At 39.3% G+C, this 21,156-nt stretch overlaps 1 protein-coding gene across 1 annotated transcript; it reads right to left on the bottom strand.

Moving 5' to 3' along the window:
- Positions 1-501: 501 nt before the first annotated feature.
- LOC117294666 (nuclear pore complex protein Nup107-like) lies at positions 502-21,050 on the bottom strand. The gene is made up of 25 exons (XM_033777170.1): positions 20,898-21,050; positions 19,201-19,286; positions 18,750-18,850; positions 18,292-18,390; positions 17,757-17,854; positions 17,163-17,337; positions 16,733-16,904; positions 15,401-15,536; positions 14,416-14,576; positions 12,340-12,457; positions 11,617-11,767; positions 10,506-10,651; positions 9,243-9,388; positions 8,582-8,630; positions 8,210-8,279; positions 7,823-7,980; positions 7,580-7,676; positions 7,253-7,306; positions 6,252-6,367; positions 5,440-5,542; positions 4,578-4,738; positions 3,705-3,833; positions 1,830-1,943; positions 1,160-1,339; positions 502-711 (listed from the first exon to the last, which is right to left on the bottom strand). Exons 1-25 carry the CDS (start codon positions 21,048-21,050, stop codon positions 604-606), a joined length of 3,081 nt encoding a protein of 1,026 aa, XP_033633061.1. The 3' UTR covers positions 502-603.
- Positions 21,051-21,156: the final 106 nt, after the last annotated feature.

The raw sequence follows: 21,156 nt of genomic DNA, 5'->3' as shown, positions 1-21,156 counted from the left end.
AAGGGTGTTTTCTATTTCATAATTCTCTTGCAAATTCGATGACCAATTGAGCCCAACTTGTCACAGATTCAATATTTTACACATGGGTTACACCAAGTGAGAATACTGGTCTTCTTTGACAATTACCAAACGTGTCCAGTGCCTTCAACACTTGCTGAAGAAACAGCTGAAGAAAGTGCCTTAAAGGCAGTGGACACTATTGGTAATTACTCAAAATAATTATTGGCATAAAACCTTTCTTGGTAACCAGTAATGGAGAGAGGTTGATGGTATAAAACATTGTGAGAAACGGCTCCCTCTGAAGTGCCATAGTTTTCGAGACAGAAGCAATTTTCCACGAATTTGATTTCGAGACCTCAGATTTAGAACTTGAGGTCTCGAAATCAACCATCTTAGTGCACGCAACTTTGTGTGAGAAGGGATATTTTTCTTTCATTATTATCTCGCAACTTCGATGACCGATTGAGCTCAAATTTCCACAGGTTTGTTTATTTATGTATATGTTGAGATACACCAACTGTGAAGGCTAGTCTTTGACAGTTACCAATAGTGTCCACTGTCTTTAACACTTGCTTCTCAGGCTCCAACATACGAGACACTTTCTCACGATCCCAGCTCATAGCCGAGTGGATCTAGATTCTGATTGAGTAAGAGCAGCGAGGATTCCCGGAGCTTGGTTAGGAATTGCTGCAGCTCTTGTCTGCTGAAAACCTGAAAAGTGCAAGAAGAAACGTACGTTGTAGTGATGGTGTTGCAATGTCAAAATTTTAAAATATATATATATTTTTTGTTTTTCAAAGGAAAAGGCAATGCAAGGCCCTTATAAAAACGAACACCTCAACTTGACTTTGATATCTACCTTGGCAGATCATTGCTTTATATTGCCCTAACTGGCAGTCCATATAAAGCTGGTAATCCTCTTAAGCTATGTGATGTGTCAGATTACCAGGGCCAATCATTTTATATACTGCCCTGCTTGACAGACAATAGTTTACCTTATAGAGTAGGTAATGCTCTTAAGCTATATAATTTACCAGGGCCAGCAACTTTTTATAATGCTCAGATAAGCGGTCAATATTTATAGAGTAAGATCCTACGCAATGTAATGACCAGGGCCATCAACCTTATTAACGCACCGGTAGGCAGTCAATAGTCCTACCTTATAGAGTTGGTACTCCTCTGATGCTATGATGTCAGCCAGGGCCACACAGTCTTGATATTGCCCTGATGTATGCAATACTGTATAGAGAAGAGAACACAGCATGGGGAGACACAGTTTACGCAAATCTTCAAGTTGTTTCTGTCTCATCGCCTCATCCTCAGTCTCATCTTCGTCAGTCTAGATAAAATAAAATTCAATTTATGCAAATTTTGTTTGTTTTTCGGGTACATAATAGTAATAATAGATGTTAAATTTGCAGCGGGGATAATATTTATTTGGGTTTAAATACCTTTACACTGTTGTGTGTTAGCACTGTGTACTCGGTACTTTCCACAAGTTCTTTGAAAATAAATCACAGGCATCCTACTAGAACACACGACCTATGCAATTCTAGAGCAGTGTCTTACCAACTAAATCACTGGTGGCTATAGGCAGTTCAAATCCTTTATTCATCTCGATGCAAATTTAACATCTATTAAATTAGCGGTACCCGCTGATATAATAAAGGATTCGTAACTACCATGCAATCTCGGTGGTCTGGTTGGTAAGACACTGCTCTAGAAGTGCATAGGTTTGGATAGATGAACCATTAGTTTTCTATCTCAATACTGAATAATATTTATTCCCAAATTTGGATGTGGATGTAAATCAGAAGATTGTAATTTACCATCGTCTGGTCGACCATCCAGCCCCCGTTGACAAACAATAAGACATTGAAGATGCACTCCTTGACTCTTTTACTCTGCTGATTAAGAGCCTGATGCCATCTTTCCAACTCAAGCTAGAAAAAATTACAAAATTATAATAATAATACTGATACCAAATGTGACCCACTACGTGAAAATGAGTCAGATGTCGCCCAATGCATTATTAAGTAATGGACAGTTTATTGTGGGAAATATAAAATAAAATAAAAAAACATTTTGTTAAGTACTTTATAAGGTCTATATTTGCATGGTTAACCTTTAGAACACTTACTCTTTGGCAATAAAGCTTTGAATACAACAATTGTGTGATCAAACTTATGTCTAATTTGTATCCTTTTGCGCGAAATGGTAGTTTAAAACATCACTTTACTTCGTTTTTCAGAAAAAAATTATGTATTGGCTAATTTCAAACGGAAGTAACTCAGCAACGCGATACACCCCAAAGCTTAGACATATACCAAGTTACTGCTGCTGATGTGTTCTTTCCAGCCATGCATATACCGTAACTCAATCCTTGAAATTGTCAACATCTGACTCATTTTCACGAAGCGGGTCACAAATAGCATCTTAATCATAACATGTTCAAGGCACTGAACAAAAGGCACTAGTCAGAAACTTAGCAGGTATAAAAGACCAATCAATTAAGCTCCGCCCCATTGCGTATTGACTAATCACAATGCAACGAAGGTCCGCCACTAAGGTCCGACATGCCTGCGCGTATCTTGGCGCGCGCGGCAGAGTTGTGCAGAAAAGCATTGGAGAACCTCACGTGTTCTTGCTCACACGTGCGTTGTGGGCGGAGCCTACTGGATCGGTCTATTGTATGGACAAGTTAAGAAACTAAATTATCACAATAGGAGTAAAAAAAGGTCAACATTTTTTTTTTAACCTGTTAACTGGATAAAGTGAACTACTAAAATAATAAAAATTTGATCTGAATTACAAAATATTATTAAACATTACTATACTAATCATTAACCATTAGCAGGCTGAACAATAAGTTGCCAAATTATGTCTAAAGAAACGCAACAGCTGATTCTGGTTGTTACAACCAAAATTTTCGCCCAAATCACTAACGGAAAGAGCCCAAATTTTCACAGGTTCATGATTTCAAAACACAAACATTGTCTGCAACTATTTTGGCAGCTCTGCCAATCCAATTTTTCCCGCCAAAATTTGTTGCTATTTAGCTTAGTATTATATAATTGTAGTATTTGGGAAAATACGAGTTTAACCCATTCATAACAAATGCTCAGGGACACGGCATAAAATCGTTAAATCATTAAACGGTAGTAAAAATTGTAGTGAAGTGCGCCACGGATTGATGTAGGTCTACAAAGGTTGTATGTCTCAAAGCAAACCTGGAAAAGGAGACACGTACAAAAACTCAACTGTGAAAAATCAACAATAATATTGGAAAAAGTAAACAAAAAAATTCACAAAAGGATTCGGGTACTTTTTCCAAAATGTCCACAGATTTCGTCTCAGGAAGACAGAAATTATTTTAGCATGTAAAATCCTATTAACCAGTTATGATATTATACCAAAACCATAGCATAACTGGTTAATACCTTTTTACATGCTAGAACTGAGACGAAAATTATTTGTTTTACTCATTTCTCAAAAACTACAGCACCTCAGTAAGTAATATATTCAGGCATGCTTTCTACTATCATAATCTTTAAACCGTGTAAGTTTAATATAAATCTGTGGACATTGTGTTTTGTGTTTTTAGGAAAAAGTACATAGACCTTTAATGCTGCTGCTTCATATTACTAGAAAACATTTAACCAAATCGAGGCTAGCAGGGGAAAATGACTGCCCCCATCTCATACCTCATACTCCTTCTGCTCATGCTCAAAGCGAACTTTCTCATGGAAGTTTGGGTTTTCCGGCATAAGACGTTCCAATGGCCGCTTGTTGTGGTAATGTTCAAACCAGTCGTTGAAAGAATCAAACGCATCCTGTACGGCAACAAATAAACAATTCTTAAGTTTTAGTACTAGAAAGTCGTTTGTTCAAGTCCTGCCCGAGTCAAATTTAATTTGTTTAACCCCCCTCCCCCAAAGAAAATAATAATAATAACAATAATTAAATACATCTATATAAAAAAAAATATACATGTACATACACAAATTTCTCTACAACTTATTAATGACATCACTTAAGCCAAAAACATTGAAATTAACATTTTGATTAAATATATGACCAAAACCATATGAACAACAATGTAAAACAAACTGCCACAACAAAGTTAACAGATAATTTAAAGAGCAGGGAAAAGCGAGAATGTAAATAGACAGCATTATTTATCTGAAAACGGAAAAAAGAAAGACAGAAATTAAAATAAGTATCAACAACAAAAATATTAACGAAGACCATCAAATATATAATAGATAATATATAGGATTTGAACTGCCTTAAGCTACCAGGCAATCTCGGTGGTCTAGGGGTAACACATCTGCTTTAGAATGGTATAGATTGTGGGTTCAAGTCCCACACAGGTATTATCCATGTGTGGAGTTTCTACACAGGACTCAGGAATGGGTATAACCAAATAATAGAACATCACTATGGCATTAAAAAAACAGGTTAGTTATTTGATGCATATGTTGAGATACACCAACTGTGAAGGCTAGTCTTTGACAATTACCAATAGTGTCCGGTGTCTTTAAGGCCTAATACAGTAAGTATAGAATGTGACTCACTAAGTAAGCTTTGATACAGAGATACTCCTTGATAGCATTTTTGTCAACGGCTGGCAACATCTCTCGTCCTGCTCTGGCTTGCCAATTCCTATAGATCAGATCGATGGAGTCAGTTGGAACCTTATTGAAGACCTCTTTGGCTGCTTCATGCTTCTTACAGGCTGTCAAAGAATAATTAGAATATTAATAATTTGGGTTTGAGGTTTGCTGCAGCACCGTGTGTAAATCTCTTATGAGTAGTTTTGGTTCTGAAAAGAACCTGTGGTTGACAACTCATCTTTTATTTTTATTTTGTTATTTTTGTTTATGCAAGTCGCCTGACACACAAGGCCTGAAGGCCACTTCAAGGTGTGGGCTACAATTATTTGTGTCCAGAGGCCGTTGCCACCTACTCCTAGGGCTGAAACAGGGTTACCCCTTTCAGTCCATACGAATAGGCTTGGGTATTATCAATTCAAAGCCTGGCTGGTAGAGCAGAAAGCACTACCTCCCCAATTTTATGTAGCCAAGTGTCACGACCGGGATCCAAACCCACACTCTGCTGATCAAACACCAGTGCTTGAATCGGGTGCTCTTAACCGCTCGGCCATGACACTGCCAGTCACTACTCACAAAAACATCTGTAAATACGATCCACATTTTAGAAAAGTATGTTGAAATGTTGGTATTTCTACCTTTCACTAAAATGCCAGTATCTACCATCTATTATTTTAGTGTGCCTCTGATCGTCTTCATGAGATTGTCTTCACTACTCAAAGGAGATTAAAACAAATCTTACCTAATTTAGTGTTTATGCTTCATCTGGCATGTCAGGAAATGTGTCAAGATCCTTATAGCTTGATTAAAAGTGCAGAAGCCTTACCTAAGAATGTTCTGATGATAGCGTTGCTTTGTTTGAGTGCCTCCGCCCTCTGGGACGGGTCAAACATCAACCAATCTGTCGCTTCAATCTTGCGCCGGTCTTCCTGATTGGTGAATAGGGCAAGAACAGAGATGATGGTGGGAAGAGGAAAAGGGAGGAAAAAAAAAAAAAAAAAAGTGAGAGGTCTTTTACGGGGATGTTAACAATTCTGCTGAGGAACACGTGCAACCTTAAACATTTCTAGCTTTTTTGTTTTGGGGGATTATGGGAGTAAAAATTGGCAAATAAGCATAACGGGGGAGAGAGTCACTACTGACAAAAACGACTGTAAATACGATCCACATGTTACAAAGGTTGGAATTTCCACCTTTTACCAAAATACCTTTCTAAAAGTTTTAGTAGCCCCTGCGGTTTAGATTTCAGAGAGCTTATAGTAACATGTTCTGAGCACAAGAGAAGTAGATCAAAGAGCAGGATTTCTTTACTTGTGGACAAAAATAACGATTGAATTACTTCACCAGACAGATTTTAAGAAGTCTGAACTTAGACAAAAGTCTGAAATTTCTCATACCTGGCATTTTTTACAATTTATTTCATAAAGCCGCCAGAAAGAAATACAAGGCCTGAAGGCCACTTCAAGGTGTGGGCTACAAATCAACTATGATTCCAGGGGGCCGTTGCCACCTACTCCTGGGGCTGAAACAGGTTTACCCCCTTAACAATCCATACGGATGTAGGCTTGGGTATCATCAATCAGAAGCGTGGCTGGTAGAGCAGAAAGCACTACCTCCCCAATAAAGTCTGTCACTTACCTCTGAGGTGGCAGCTTCCCGAGCTGAAGAGAGTTCATTGGAATCCATGAAGTCAGTCTGGTCTCTCGTTCGGATATTCTCAACCACTGTCTTCGTAATTTGGGCAACGTCAAGTCCTTCAGATTAAAAAAAACAAATCAAACTAGTTGTGAATTGTTTGAATACTCAATTCAAGTCAGAGCTCTCCCCATGGTTTAAGACAACAGGGTACTCTGGGCCCAGTTTTCGCAAGTTTGGACAAAGCATGCTGAATTTAAACAAAGTTCTTGAACTCCTCTTGACGAGGGGAGTGGGGCTGTGTGTAAATCATTTGTACCGACCTGATACACAAGATTGCGCAAAGGAAAAGCTATTTTACATACATCTTCATTTACAGTGAGTAGAGATTTAGATTTAAATTGAGATTTATTTATTATCCACGTTAAAAAACATAGAAACTTGACATCAACTGGCCAAATACAAGTATTCACAATCAACATCACAACTACCGGTATATAAATTACAAAATAAGAGAAGTAGACAAAAGCAACAAAAAATGTACCAGCCAAAACAACGCCAACAGTTCACACGGGACACCACAGGCAAAAACAGGCTGGAAGAAACACCCAGCCTTCCTACCCCAATAGCCACCCGTGACCAATTAACGCTGCCCCGACCAATCCATTCCAAGAGTGCGAACAATACATTACAAGACCATGGTAAAAAATGTCTGACACCTTAGACAAAAACAGGCTGGAAGAAACACCCGGCCTTCCTACCCCCATAGCCACCCGTGACCAATTAACGCTGCCCCGACCGATCCATTCCAAGAGTGCGAACAATACATCACAAGACCATGGTAAAAAGTGCTATCAACCCTTAGTTACCCTGCTAGCATTGTCGTTGAACATGTGAATAGCATTTATAGGAACAATGGTTCGTCTGGTGCATCATGTCATGGTCAAGAAAACTTGATCTACAAAAGGTGTCAAAATCCTTTAAGAAACCAAGGTCACTCTTACCGGCTTCTTCAGCTAGCTGCAAGCATTGCTGTCTCTCATCTTTGTCGTGGATACCTGCATGAGAAAATACAGTAACGCAAGAATTCAATTCAATTCAATTCAAGCCCATTCTACAAGCCTTAGGCAAATATTTCAAATGATGGTGGGAAGAATGAAGGGAAAACAATGACGCGGTCAAAGAAAAAAAGAAGAAAAAATGGTTTAATCCTAGAGGTAGTGAACGAACCTTCGAAGTCAAGGAAAAGAAAAATGAGAATGACCATTATTAGAGGCTGTCGGTTCATCCAGTTCAAAGGTCAAGGGTGATCATTATTTAAGGTCACTTACCCTCGAGGAACCTAGCATACCACGATACCTGCATCTCATATGGAAGTTGAGCTGTGTATGTCGCTACTAGCTTTTTGTGTTTCTCTTCAATCAAATCCTACAAAAAAAAGGAAAAAGAAATTTATTTAGTGAGGCAAAGTTTCTCAAAACATCATTTTCTTGAATCTGAGGTTCAACTGGAATTTTGACCTTGGAAAGTACGACCCAACCTTAAGGAACTGAGTGTTTTGATTTCAAACATACCTTGACATAAGCCTCGATGATGGCAACACAAATCTCTTCCTTCGTCTGAAGCCCCAAAGATCTCAAGAAGAGCACAACATGAGCCATAAACCGTACAAGATGATGTGATGGTCGGCTGACATCATCTGATAACCATTCTCCCATCTCCTCAATCAGAGCTGTAAAAACAGATCAAACTAGATCAAACCAGATCAAACCAGATCAAACCGGATCAAACCAAGGGCCGATTTCACTCAACTCTATATTAATCACAATCAGGTAGGGACTGAAAACCCAATCCACATGCAAAGCTCTGGTCTGAGGTGGGATTCGTACCCAGGGTCCACGAAGGTCAAAGGTAGAGTTAAGAAAACTACTGAGCCAAATTAGATCTTTGCTTTCTCTTACCATCGATATCGCCAAGGATGATGTACTTCTGTATAACGTGATGTCTCTCTTTGGACTGTAACTCAACAATCTACAGAGAGAAAACAAAATCAGAAGATTGACACGAGACTCTTTGAGAAAAAAACTATAAATAAAAGTAAACTTGCGGGTACAACCATGTAATAATTCTCTTTTGAGGGAGTTTTGGCTCTGAAAAGAGCCCGTTTGGTTTTAACGTTTCGAACGATACCCGCTCGTCTTCATGAATAAGTGAATGATGAAGAAAGATGAATAGAAATTATTTAATTTTTATTGCATTAGAAAATAAACATTTGTATTTTGGTTTTCGGCATCACAAAAATGAAGATCAATCTACTATTTCTGAAAACCTACCTGCTTCGGGTGAGACTGCAGTTCTTGGAAAATTCTGAAAGCTGTAAGTCTAAGAGTGAAAAAAATGGGCTTCAACAGTGGTAGAATGGATGAATGACCATAGAGTGGAGGATAGATTAGGACTGTAGGCACAAATAACAATTGCTTATCACTGAGCCATACATATCCATTTTAAACAAGTCCAAACAACGGAAGAAAATATCAATAAATAAAAACATGCGGGTACAACCATGCGTACATCTCTTTTGTGTGAGTGTTGGCTCTGAACAGAGCCGGGGTGGAAAAGAGCCAGTGTGGTATCAACATTTCACACAGTATACTCTGCTTGTCTTCAGGATATTGGGCCAGGCATTCTCCTATTTATTCACACTATTATATTGATTGAGGAATTGGAAATAAATGTTGTACTGAACTGAGTACAAACATTTTTATGTTGAGTGAACACAGAGTTGAGGATATTGGCTGATTCAGCCAAATGCACTAGGCCAAAATAATTGAAATGTACATCGAATGTTACAAGAACGACCAAATCAATAATACACACATTACATAACAATTCTGACTTCACTAAAAAAACACAAAACAATTGCTCTGGATTTCTCCACTTTAAAATTTCTCCAAATTAAAATAGTTGTCCTTACTTAAATTATGTAACACTTACTCTTTGTCAAAATACGAGGCCGGCAAATCGTCCATGTCTCTGCTGATGGTTAAATTCTCCCGAATCTCTTGTTCTACTTGCCGGTCGACTAACACCTTAAAGTAGGCCCACAGGCAGTCGTCCCATGTATTACAAGCTGGAAGAAGCTGAAATAATCAGACAAGGAGCTCAATTAACCCAAGCTAGATTGAATTTTAATTTTTGTTTTTTAAGTAACTTCTTCTTCTTCTTAATGCGTCTACACATGCTAGATGCTGTGTTTCAGCCAGAACTTAGCACAGTTCTGAGAGTAAAAAGTAAATGAAAACTCAAGAAAATGTAGCTTTTTATTTAGGTTTGATAGATGTGCACACTCATAAACACCACAGAAACCAATGCTTTCATAATAATAACAATAAAATAGTTATAATAGATGTTAATTGTATCGTTGCAGTACCCGCTGCCAAAACATAGGATTCGAACTGCCTCTAGCTACCAGTCAATCTCGGTAGTCTAGTTGGTAAGACACTGCTCTAGAATTGCAAGGGTCATGGGTTTGAATCCCACCCGAGTAACATGCCTATGATATTTTTTCACAGGACTTGGGAAAGTACTGAGTATACAGTGCTAACACACATCGGTGTATGGGTATAAACCAAAATTAATAATAAAATATTTGTAGAAAGTTCCTTATGCGAGGGCCTCAAGACGCTTCACAGATGAAAACAGAAGCAAAAACTTAACTAAACGGATAAAGTAAAGCCAAAATACAAGCCATAAGAGACAAGTCGGTAACAATCTAACAGTTTAAATACTTGCTTGATTTACATGCTCAGTAGACATTTCACTGTAAGTGTAGTTAAGAAAAAACTTTCTTGACCCGTTGACGTCGAATGTGATGTTAACATGCCAATATTTCCTTTTATAAGAGCAGTTGTTGATTTTACTTTGTTTAGTCAAGGTTCGAATGTGTCGATGATCTTCTCGTAATCAAATTTATTTCATGAGCAGAGGGATATTTTGGGAACCCAGGGCGCAACTTCATAGAGCTGCTAAGCACAAACATTTGCTTAGCATGAAATATCTTCCTTGATAAAAAAACAGGATTACCAACCAAATTTCCATTTGTTGCATACTGCTTGTTACTGGTATTCAGCTGTTATTTGCTTATCCTGAAAATCACGTGGGAATTTGGTTTTTATCAAGGCAACAATTTCATGCTAAGCAAATTTTTATGCTTAGCAGCTCTATGAAATTGGGCCCTGGTGGGCAGTAGATAAATACCTCTTTAAGGTTCCCACTGAGTGCAGCGTAGATGGCACGTTCATAGACATTAAACATCTCAGCTTCAGACATCCTCCAGCAGACAGACTTCCAGATATCACGATGTTTGTTCCCTACAATTCGCTCTAGATCGCCTGATGAAGCACCTAAGATACGACCAAAGAAATTAATCTCCAAGTCAGTACAGGAAAACATATACAAACTGTATACAGGCACAGAATAAGCGAGTGCATGCTGAATAAATATCCTATCAGTCTCTACTATACAGAGTACTCCCTTTTTGTTTCACTCCACTGCAGGAGGAAAGCCTGTTCACCAACTCTCCATCTCACTCTATCCCACGCTGTCTGTTGCCAAGCAATGCCCCTATTGACCCCTTGCACGCGTAGCTCACGCGGCGACCAATGCCATGCTCACCATGTTGGTGGGCAGTTAGGTTTACGTGTATTAACGCTGCGTCGCCTAAAATGCACACTTTCACTGCATAACGCGCAGCATAGAGTTAACATAAAAACGCACAGTGAAATTGCCCACCAGTATGGCGCATTCAAGATTTTTCTGTTGATGACGTCAGGTGAAATGGGTCAATATGTACTCAGAGTATTCAAGGACAATTGTTCACCAGCTACGTCACAAAGCGGTAGAATGAGGGTTTTGAGGGCTAACTGACGAGCATTCGGATCTTTCCGCAGAAGGTCGAGTAACTTGGTTTTGTGACGGCCAGGATGGCCTGACAGGTGTCCCGAGCCAACTACAGGAAACATTGAGAACATTGGATCTCTTAAAATAGCACTTATGTTAACCGCAACTATGACATTGTCAAAACGTTGAATCTTGCTAAAATAGCCCGGATGTGTTAGGTGCCACAGGCATTCAACGGCCTTGGCCACATTGACCAACATAATGAACATGGACCACAGCCAGCAGTCGAAAGTCTGTGACTTTTTTTTAAAGGAGGAAAAGAGATGGGCCGGAGAAAACCATCATGGCAAAGATGAGAACCAACGCACAACATTATGGCCCTAGCCGGGAATCAATCCAGAGCCGGAGTGGAAGAGGCAAGGGCTTTTCACACTACCAACCTAATAAAGAAATCTTTCCAAAAACTCACCTTTGATGTTGGGGTCATGATACAGACGCCATCCCTCTAGTGTTGCAGCGCGCCAGGATTGTCCACATTTCCGACACAGTCTCTGAGCTTCTTCCATCAATCCTGCTCGGATGTTACTGAAGACCTCGCTGAAAAGACGAACTTCATCCTCCTAGTACATAAAGATCAGAACGCAGGGTTGTAGCGGACAAATTTTAGTGGTGGGCAATAATCCAAGGGCGAGCAGTTTAACAAATTATTCATGTTTAATAATGGAGCCATTATTGCTGAAGTGGGGCCAGGTTTCCAAACTCTTCATGTTGTGGGGCTGTGCAATAAGTTGAATGGCATTTTTGGCTGTGTTCTATCTCTGTGACATTTGATACTCCTTAGCATAAGCAGTGTCTCAGATCAATGCAAAGTGGACAATATTTGAAATCTGTGCTGGGCGTTTTTTGCTGTGAGTGCTGGGAAAAATCGTGAGTCCTGGGCAGGCCCGCCTTGCACCGCCCACCATGGCTACAACACTGCTCATGACATTGCACCTTTGACCTTTAAACAACTATCTCAACAGCATACAGAATATTTTATAACTATATAACTATTGTAATAGATATCACGAGCGGAGCACTTGGAGCTCAGCTGACTAGAGTGCAGCTTTTTTGGAGCAAGTGCCAAGAGCGGCTGCATTGGCGAATACCCGCACTATATAAGACTTTTATTATTATTATTATTATCCCTTACCTTGTCTAAATCGGCAAGAGGTGTTTTCTCCCTGATTGGTGCATCCGGGTCCAAGTGAGGCAAAGACTGATGCTGACCTGAAGTTACCTGCTGCTGTAGACTGTGCAAGGTGTTTTCCCTGTCACAACAAACAGACAATAATTGGTAATTGGTAATATCAAATACCACAAACGAGACTTTTGCCGTATTAAAGGTAGTCTTGTTGCAAGACCTGATTGTTCATTATTACTCAACTATCACGATCCCTGCTCCACTTCTGCTCACCGCGCACATTACTGTCGAACGGCAGAGAAAGACTTTCAGATCAGATCACCCCATCGCACCACACTCTTGCTGGCGGGATCGCGACTTCCAGCCCTATTGGTGGAATAGTCGAGAGAGACGTGTGTAGCGTTGAGTGTATGGGGCCTATGGTATGTATTAACATAGAGGTTGACCAACTCAATAAGAACTTCTTGCATGTAGCGTTGAGTGTATGGGTCGATAGTTTTAACGTAGAGGTTGATCAACTCAACAAGAACTTCTTGCATGTAGCGTTGAGTGTATCAGGGTTCGAAATTAGCGGTCGCCCGGTCGCCAAATGCGAGTGAAAATAGCGGCGGGCGCGTGAAAACCCTTTCTCACCAGCCCGCCGGGCGAGTCAAATAATTATTCCTTTTCACATATAAATGAGGGTTCAGTGGCAAAATCCCACAGAAAACTTTTACTAAAGCTTTTAAACTAGTAAGTTTGACAATTCTAGATATTTGCTAGATTTAATTTTGCCGTGATCGGGACCGGATTGCTGTCGTTCGTTTCAGAAAACACGTACAATCAATTGAAAACTCGATGCACAAACCACATGGTGCCGAGTATCCTTACAGTACATGTACACGGTCGCCCACTGGTGCGTCCATGTCCATGCAGTATGCACAGCACATACACAACACACACACAGTCGTCCAAAGTCCATTCTGACCAACACTCTGCACGCTGTGATTGGCCATTGATGGCTGTTGATAATTCCATATTCATGATGTTCTTGACTAGACTTCAATGCAGTACACTTTCGCGAACAGAGTAAATAATTGCCGAACGTTGTGCATAATGCCTGCAGACTGTGCACAATGTACAGCCTTGGAGGAGTTCCATTAACATGGACAACCTTTGCCAACAGAGGGCGTTGCGAGGCAAAGTTCATTGAATTATTTCTCGATGTGCGTTGTTGACTGATCGTTGATTCATGAAGATTTTGTTGCAAACGGGGTTCAAAACATGTTCAAATCAACCGACCCCCTAACCATGAAGTCATTAAAGTTGTTGTTGATGGAAAAGGGATAATTTAAGGTAAAAATTCAGTTACAAAATCCTCAAAAAAAGCAATTTTAAGGGCTTCATAATCGTTTTTATTTTTTTTTTATTTTGTGTATAAATACATGCGGGCTAGTGAAAAAACCTGCGGGCGATCGAGAATTGTGGTCGACTCGCCCGGCGGGCGATTGAAAAAAAAGGTTAAGGGAAACCCCTGTGTATGGGCCGATGGTTTTAACGTAGAGGTTGATCAACTCAACAAGAACGCCCTGCATCAAGACTATATTCAAGGTGAAAAGTTACACAAGCCATGGCAAATGCTTCCCTTAAAAATGACTGCTCCAGAAGAAACCTCTTAGCAGCTCACAAAGTATTATCAAGTTCAATTCAATTCAATTCAATATACATTTATTTCCACAAAACATTTCCACAATATTATAGTAATACATACAGGTATATATAAATGATAGAAAAAATTAAATAAACTGGCGGAAAACGCGTGGAGGCAAGGCCCAAAATAAGCCAGGTAGCTTGTAGCGGCTTGCCTTTACAAGTCAGCTTAAACCATAGACATCTTTACTTCAACAGAACTGAAATTAAGTGAAGTTTGAAGCTTTGCATGGTGTGAAAGATAAGAATTTACTATAAATAATAGTCAACTTGCGGGTACAACCACGTAATATTTCTCTTTTGAGGGAGTATTGGCTCTGAAAAGAATCGGTTAGGTCTTAGTGTTTCGAACAGTATACTCTGCTCGTCTTCAGGAGAATTTCAGAAATATCTTACCAACAGACAGACTTGGAGTAGAATTCAGCTCGGTCATAGCCGTATCTCAAAGAATCTCTGGAGTTCTCTTCAAGCCAGTCGACTATAATCTGGTTCTGACGGACGTCGCTGTCTCGCTGGAAAAGTGCTTCCATGATGTTTTTCTCACTGTGCTTGGAGGTCTAAGCATGTTTGAAAATAAAAATCGTATAATCCTTTTTTGTCCCCCAAATGACTTGCTGTACAAAAAAGATAATGACTAAGTTTTGTTTTCTTTAACTACTGTTTCAAAGCCTTTCTTTGTTGTCATTTATTTTTGGCTGTCAGCAGATTGAAGAACAAAAGTGACATAAAACAAACTGATCATGTTGTCTTGCGGACTTTCATGTATTTGTTTGTAACAGTTGTCAACGCATGAGGGATAAAGGGTACCGACTTTCCTACTCTAAAATCTCCCTTTTTCCGTTTTTTGTGAAATACCCTATTCCACACCTTTGTCCTTTTTTGTAAAAGGAGAGATTGATAAGCTGCCACCCTGGTATTCAGCATATGGTAGGCAAGACCCAGATTCCAACTAACCATGGCTGGTTATCGGCCGTGGCTTAATTGGCCTATTCCAGTAAAGGCATTCCATAATTCTAAGGAGACTGAAAAATCCCATTTCATTTGATGAGAATGTTTGTTGTGTTACTTTTGTGCCTCATTGTGACAATGATATTCTCAACAAACAAACAGTTGTGGTATGTAATTCTTAGAGCAGCTTCAACGTCTGGCTTTGACATCCCAAAATGCAATACTGAGCGCTACAGAAAATCCGCTCTACCCTTAGCTAGAATCATGAACATATTTATTAGGTTTCTGGGTAAATTTTCAATTCGATATTGTGGCGCATGTCACCGCATGTTAGCTACTGCCAGTAGTTGAAGTTCACAGAAGGAGCACAATAAAATTGTTGTAATACCCCAACACCCCCGTCAGTTAAAAAAGAAAACTATAAGTCTTGTACCTTAACTCCAACATCCATATTTTCATCCTCAAAGTCCTCAAGTACAGCTTGCCTGTCTTGGTAAAGGGACCCAATCAAACGCCACGTGCACTTCTCTTGTTCCAGTAGACGTAGGACTTCAACTGTACGAGCAAATCTTAAACAGAGAGAAAACCAATCAAAACCTCTCAGGAAAGTTTGACATGATTTGTGACAAATTTAACATTTGGGCCTTAAAGGCATTGGACACTATTGGTAATTACTCAAAATAATTATTAGCATAAGAACTTTCTTGATTACGAGTAATGGGGAGCGGTTGATAGTATAAAACATTGTGAGAAACGGCTCCCTCTGAAGTGGAGTAGTTTTCATGAAAGAAGTAATTTTCCACGAATTTGATTTCGAGACCTCAGATTAAGAATTTGAGCTCTCGAAATCAAGCATCTAAAAGCACACAACTTCATGCGTCGACAAGGGTGTTTTTTTCTTTCATTAATATCTCGCAACTTTGACGACCGATTGAGCTCAAATTTTCACAGGTTTGTTATTTTATGCATATGTTGAGATACACCAACTGTGAAGACTAGTGTCCAGTGTCTTTAAAAATAATAGTTTTCAGTTGTTATATAGCACTTCATCACAGTCAAGGGAATCTCAAAGCGCTCATTATTTTTCTACAAGGTATGCAGAGCTGTGTTTGAAGTATAAGACCTGTTTATTTGCATAGCTTCATTTAAAGCCATTATACACTTTCGGTACAGAAAAAAAAAAAAAAGTTCACAGATTTACAAATAAATTACAGGGTTTACAGAAGGTAATGGTGAAAGACTTCTCTTGAAATATTGTTCCATGAAATGCGATAGCGAGATTTCCGGATTTATTTGAAACACATGTCATGACACGGCGAAACGTGCGGAATTAAGGGTTGGTTTTCCTGTTATTTTCTCCCGACTCTGATGACTGATTGAGCCTAAATTTTCACAGGTTTGTTATTTTATATATAAGTTGTGATACACGAAGTGTGGGCCTTGGACAACACTGTTTACCAAAAGTGTATAATGGCTTTAACTGTTTAGAAGGTGCTGTGGGCAATCTGCAGCCAACCATACCAGAAAACACCAGGTTGAACCCCTTTTCTTGAAAGCACAGACAAATAACTCGGGTGGGATTTGAACCCAGTACCTCTGCATTGCTAAAATAGATGTGCTCTTTGCTTGAATAACTATTGTGTTCATTATTTTGATTGGTTCATTGTGTTATTGTTTCAACTTTACTGCGCTTTTTGATGTACTTGTATTTGTTGAGGTCAAATAAATAATAAAAATAATCAAAGAGATTTAGAAGATAACTCACTTCTTGGGGACACCATAGGAAGAACTGAGACCTGCTTTTCGGACGAGGTTGTTCAACATGTCCACTTGCTCCACGCACACCTGCTGGTACTTTGCAACCAGTGTAAAGACATCCGTCGGTGACTGGTGGTTTGTGAAACAACTCATGAACTCCTCGAATAGTCCCTCTGACGCTAAAAGCCATACACAAAATTAATTTCAATTAGAAGGTTTCTTCGTTAAGAAAAGAATTTGCATTTATTATTTGAATTATTAATGTTTTAATTTGTTGTGTTGTCATTGAGCCTTTGAGAGAGACTCTGCTAGGGTCGAAACGTACGGCCATTAACTATTTTTTTGCATTTCTACCATCGGTCGTTTTGGTTGGTAAGTTGTTTGCAACAGCTGTTTTTTTTTTCTCACTTCTTATTACTAAGCAGATTTTTGTTTACCTGCCACTCCTGGGTCTTCTACCAACAGCAGGTTCATATTTGTAGTTGTAAAATCCTCCGTTACACCCCCAGGCGTTTGAACGGCGGATGGTTCCAGGGCTCCGTTGGAAGGATGTACGGGCGTCGCCGGGAAGAGGGAGTTAAGACGCGACTGATCCAACATGGATAAATTAAACTGAAACAAAGATGAACCAACAAGTTAATTCTCAGACAATTGTTTACGCCAAGCTGAAATTTCATCGTTGAGAGGGCAAGGCCATTTGCAATTTTTCAAAGGGCACTGCCATTTGGAAATCTGGAAAGGCTAAGGGACACTTTCAAATGGGCACCAAGAACAAGACAAGGGGTCAACAGAGGCCACAAAGGCCTTCATGTAATTCGAGGACTGTTCACATGAAAAACACAGTCATTTTAAAAACAGCACATCCTCAGATGATAGAAGAATTATTCATAATTCTATCTTTTAGGTTTCCAGAAATATTAGGCTTTTGATAGAGTGAATTTGTTTCCATCTATTTCAAAATCAAGGCCTGAACTTTGGTGGGGCAAGAACCCCAAATTATTTAATTAATCCAATACTTTGTAGGAGCTTACCGTCCTTGCTGGTGTCAACATGGATCTGTTGGGTGTTTGTCCCATCAGGTCAGAAACATCAAATTGGGACGACCCCATGGGGGGCTTTCTCGGTGTGTCTTCAAAGAACAAAATAAAAATTACAAATACATAACTTCTACAAATATATGAACCCTTTTATTGGTGTCCAGCAGAATCAGAAATAAGAAACCATAGACTTTTCGCTATTCACAATATTGACGAAATAGGGAGACTGCCAAAGCAGGGCTGGACAGCTTAAGTGGTATAACACCGGCAGGTAAACCCCAAGGTCACTGGTTTAAATCCAGTTTGGGTAGATTTTTCTCTGTCCAACCCTCCGAAGAGTTAAAATTTTCTTCCCTTGGGGGACCTGATTTAACAAAGACATACATTGTACGGACCTTTGTTACATTGTGTATAAGTCCCAACAGCTGTATGTATGCCTACACACTGGAACGTCATTCCAGAGGTCACTGGTTCAAATCAAGTTTTAGTTACTTTTTCTCTTTTCACCTCATAGTTTTAGAGTACTCACATTTACTGTGTTTAAGCGCACTGCCTGGTGTGTGTGGTAACTCTTGTCGTACGCCTGGAGTGTGTGATTTCCCTGCTGTCTGGTCCAGTAACCCAGGAGCTTTTACAAAGGGTCAAGGATAAATCCAACCAACAACTTTGTTAATGCCTCGTCTTCATTATGCCGCAATACATGATAATAATAATAAGAATTGTGGCTTCTTATAAAGCATATGTCCGTCACCCAGTGATGCTCCTGGCGCTGTAACATACAGTATTCCTGCTAGATGTGGAACAACATTTGAATTATGAGGCCTAATTCTGATGGTCGTTGCCAAGCGATAAAGGCCCTCGCCTTCAGCTCAGGCCTTTATCACCTGGCAACGACCCTGCCGGTTTTAAACGGCCGTTTAAGAACTCGTCGCTACCCTTTTATTCCCTTAATAAAGGATGGATTAAAAAAATAAGGTGAAAGGATACATCTTGTAGTCAATCTGTCTTTGTTTAGCGTGCGGCTCATCATTTTATCCCTTGCTAAAGGTGAACTCTCCAAGCCTCCATGAGACAGTCTGCTGCCCTCTCTGTTAACAAGAACACAAAGTCAAATATGGACAAAAAGTAAGAGAATTGCAAAGCATTAGGTGTTTTCATTGAGTGTCAAAATTGTTCCTCCGTGTTGGAAGGGAAACATTTCCATATCCTACGTACCACCACTTTTTTATTTGTTATGACATGTATTGTATGAAATAAAATAGTGTGTAATTTACTGAAATAAGATTACTTTTTGTAAAAACGAGTAAAATCACATCACCACTTTTTCATTTGATATGAAATAATAAATATAGTATCTTTATGAGATATCCCTTTTAGGCGTGATACGGAAAGTTATCCAAAAGTGGTGGCAGGTTACGGAAAGTTTAAAGTTACTGACCTTTGTCCAAGGCGGAGGTTGCGTTGTTTATCCACTGCCTCATTCATTTTGTCTGGATTAAACCCCTGGCTCTGCCTTTGGGAATACTGTTTAGAAAAAAATATTTCAAAATTCCAGAAATTAGAATAGCCTGGATCATTTAGTCATCAAAATCACCACTTCATATGTTAATCATGACATCATCGGCCGGCCCTGCCTGCTGTGGGCGGAGCGAGGCTGCGAACATGCAGTACAGGGCACTGTTTAAAACTGTATGTATCCCCTCTGCCCACAGAACAGCCAGCCGATGATGTCTTGATCTTGAGAAGTAATTCAAAGTGAGTCTGTGAACATTTTTTACTGTAGTGTAATTATCGTAGCGTCATACGTTATCGACCCTCATATGTTTTCGGTCCCCAACTTTGATTCCTGTTTATCGCGAAATTGTGCAAGCTGCACCGGTGACAGAAGCTATGCAGTTTACTCACAGTCTGTATTTTCATCAGGCTTAATCATGCTGAGAATAAAGTTTCCTGTCGTTGGTTATGCTCAAACATTTATAAAATGATTGATTTTCGGTACAAATCACTAGTGCATTATTATGCCAACATTCAAATGAGTCAAAGAAACATCATCCAACCTCGAAAGTTCAAAACAAAATTACTATCTGCTAGATTGAGTTTCATTCTGCTTTAGTCACTAGATGGATCACGTGAGGTGGTTACTATTTGGGATTCTATGGTGTGCAAATGTGGGGAAAATATTGAAATATTTTAAGTGAAAATTACAACAATTCTTTTCCCGCTTTACTCATGCATACTGTTACCTGTAATAAATTCCGATAAGCGTAATAAATATTAAGTCTACATTAAAGATAAAATATCATAGATTGGTTTCTTATCTCCTGAAACCAAAAATTACTGGTCTGAAATGGGGGAAAACGGATTGTTATGAAGTGTGAGTGCATCAAGGGGGGTGGGGTGTTTTACCATGGTTTTCATGCCTTATGATACAATGTATCTCTGGATTCTAATAAAGTAGCCATAATGCCTTAGGACAAAAATGTAATTAAATTTGTGAAGTAATAATTGAATAATATTTTTGATTTATTTTGCACGCCATACTAGCTTCTGAATATTCAACAAAATACCAACCAATGAATGTGTGAAAACATATGATGTTGCTCCAATGTCGTGCATGCATAAGCACTGTTAATGGCGGACTGTCTCTCGCAACGTAAAACCAAAACTTTAACAATTTCAACACACCATGAAGTGAAAGTGTTATTGTTAAAAAAATTGGATAGATAATTTGAAAAAAAAAAATTAGTTTTTGATGTGAACAATTTTCCTGTTATCCTACTGAAAACACATGACACCAGGATACTGTAAATATTTTTTTCAAGAAACTAGGGGACATGTTTTGATATATATTTTGAATGAAGAAAAAAATGTTTTTCTAATCTATGAATGTGGTTATGTTGCGTCCAAAGTCACCCAACTGTGAGTGTGTGTCAACAAAATCCATAAAACAACCCTTTTTTACGGCAAGGATAGTTGCGATCCTGTCCTTACTCTATGTTGCGATAACGTAACCCTCCTGCCTGGCGGCCGTCGGGAGGAGGGTTACGTTACGCAACTACTGTCGAGGAGAGTTTTTTTTGTAGGTTATCGTTCATTTTGTTGATTGCAAACAACGATAAATGAAGTGGTTCATGCCTGGTAAATGAATCCCAATGTTGAGTCAGGTGGTTCTTGAAACGACACTGATAATGGCCTGTCCCCAGCATCCGATCTTCGCGTCTGATACGGCCCACGTTCAACCCGCGACTGATAACCATGCTCATCGTCCTTTCTGTGGATTCCCGCCATCTTGTTTTAACATCAGTGACCTAGCGCAGTGACCCCATTTAAAATTATCCTAGTTCACTGACCCGCTTCCGGTTGAACTAAAAAGGGCTGTATTTAGTTTATTAAA

This window comes from Asterias rubens, chromosome 9 (assembly GCF_902459465.1).
Source record: "Asterias rubens chromosome 9, eAstRub1.3, whole genome shotgun sequence".
In the NCBI taxonomy this organism is placed as follows: domain Eukaryota; kingdom Metazoa; phylum Echinodermata; class Asteroidea; order Forcipulatida; family Asteriidae; genus Asterias; species Asterias rubens.
The sequence above is the reverse complement of the archived record's forward strand: the minus strand, read 5'-3'. Positions and strand labels throughout refer to the sequence as shown.

Bases quoted from the DNA above. Each gene is read 5' to 3' on its own strand.
- LOC117294666 (XM_033777170.1), bottom strand. From the start codon at position 21,050: ATGGCGGGAATCCACAGAAAGGACGATGAGCATGGTTATCAGTCGCGG. The intron at 12,458-14,415 runs GTAAGATATTTC...TTGTTGTGACAG, and splicing joins TACTCCAAGTCTGTCTGTTG to GGAAAACACCTTGCACAGTC. The intron at 4,739-5,439 runs GTAAGGCTTCTG...ATTCTTTGACAG, and splicing joins TATCATCAGAACATTCTTAG to CCTGTAAGAAGCATGAAGCA.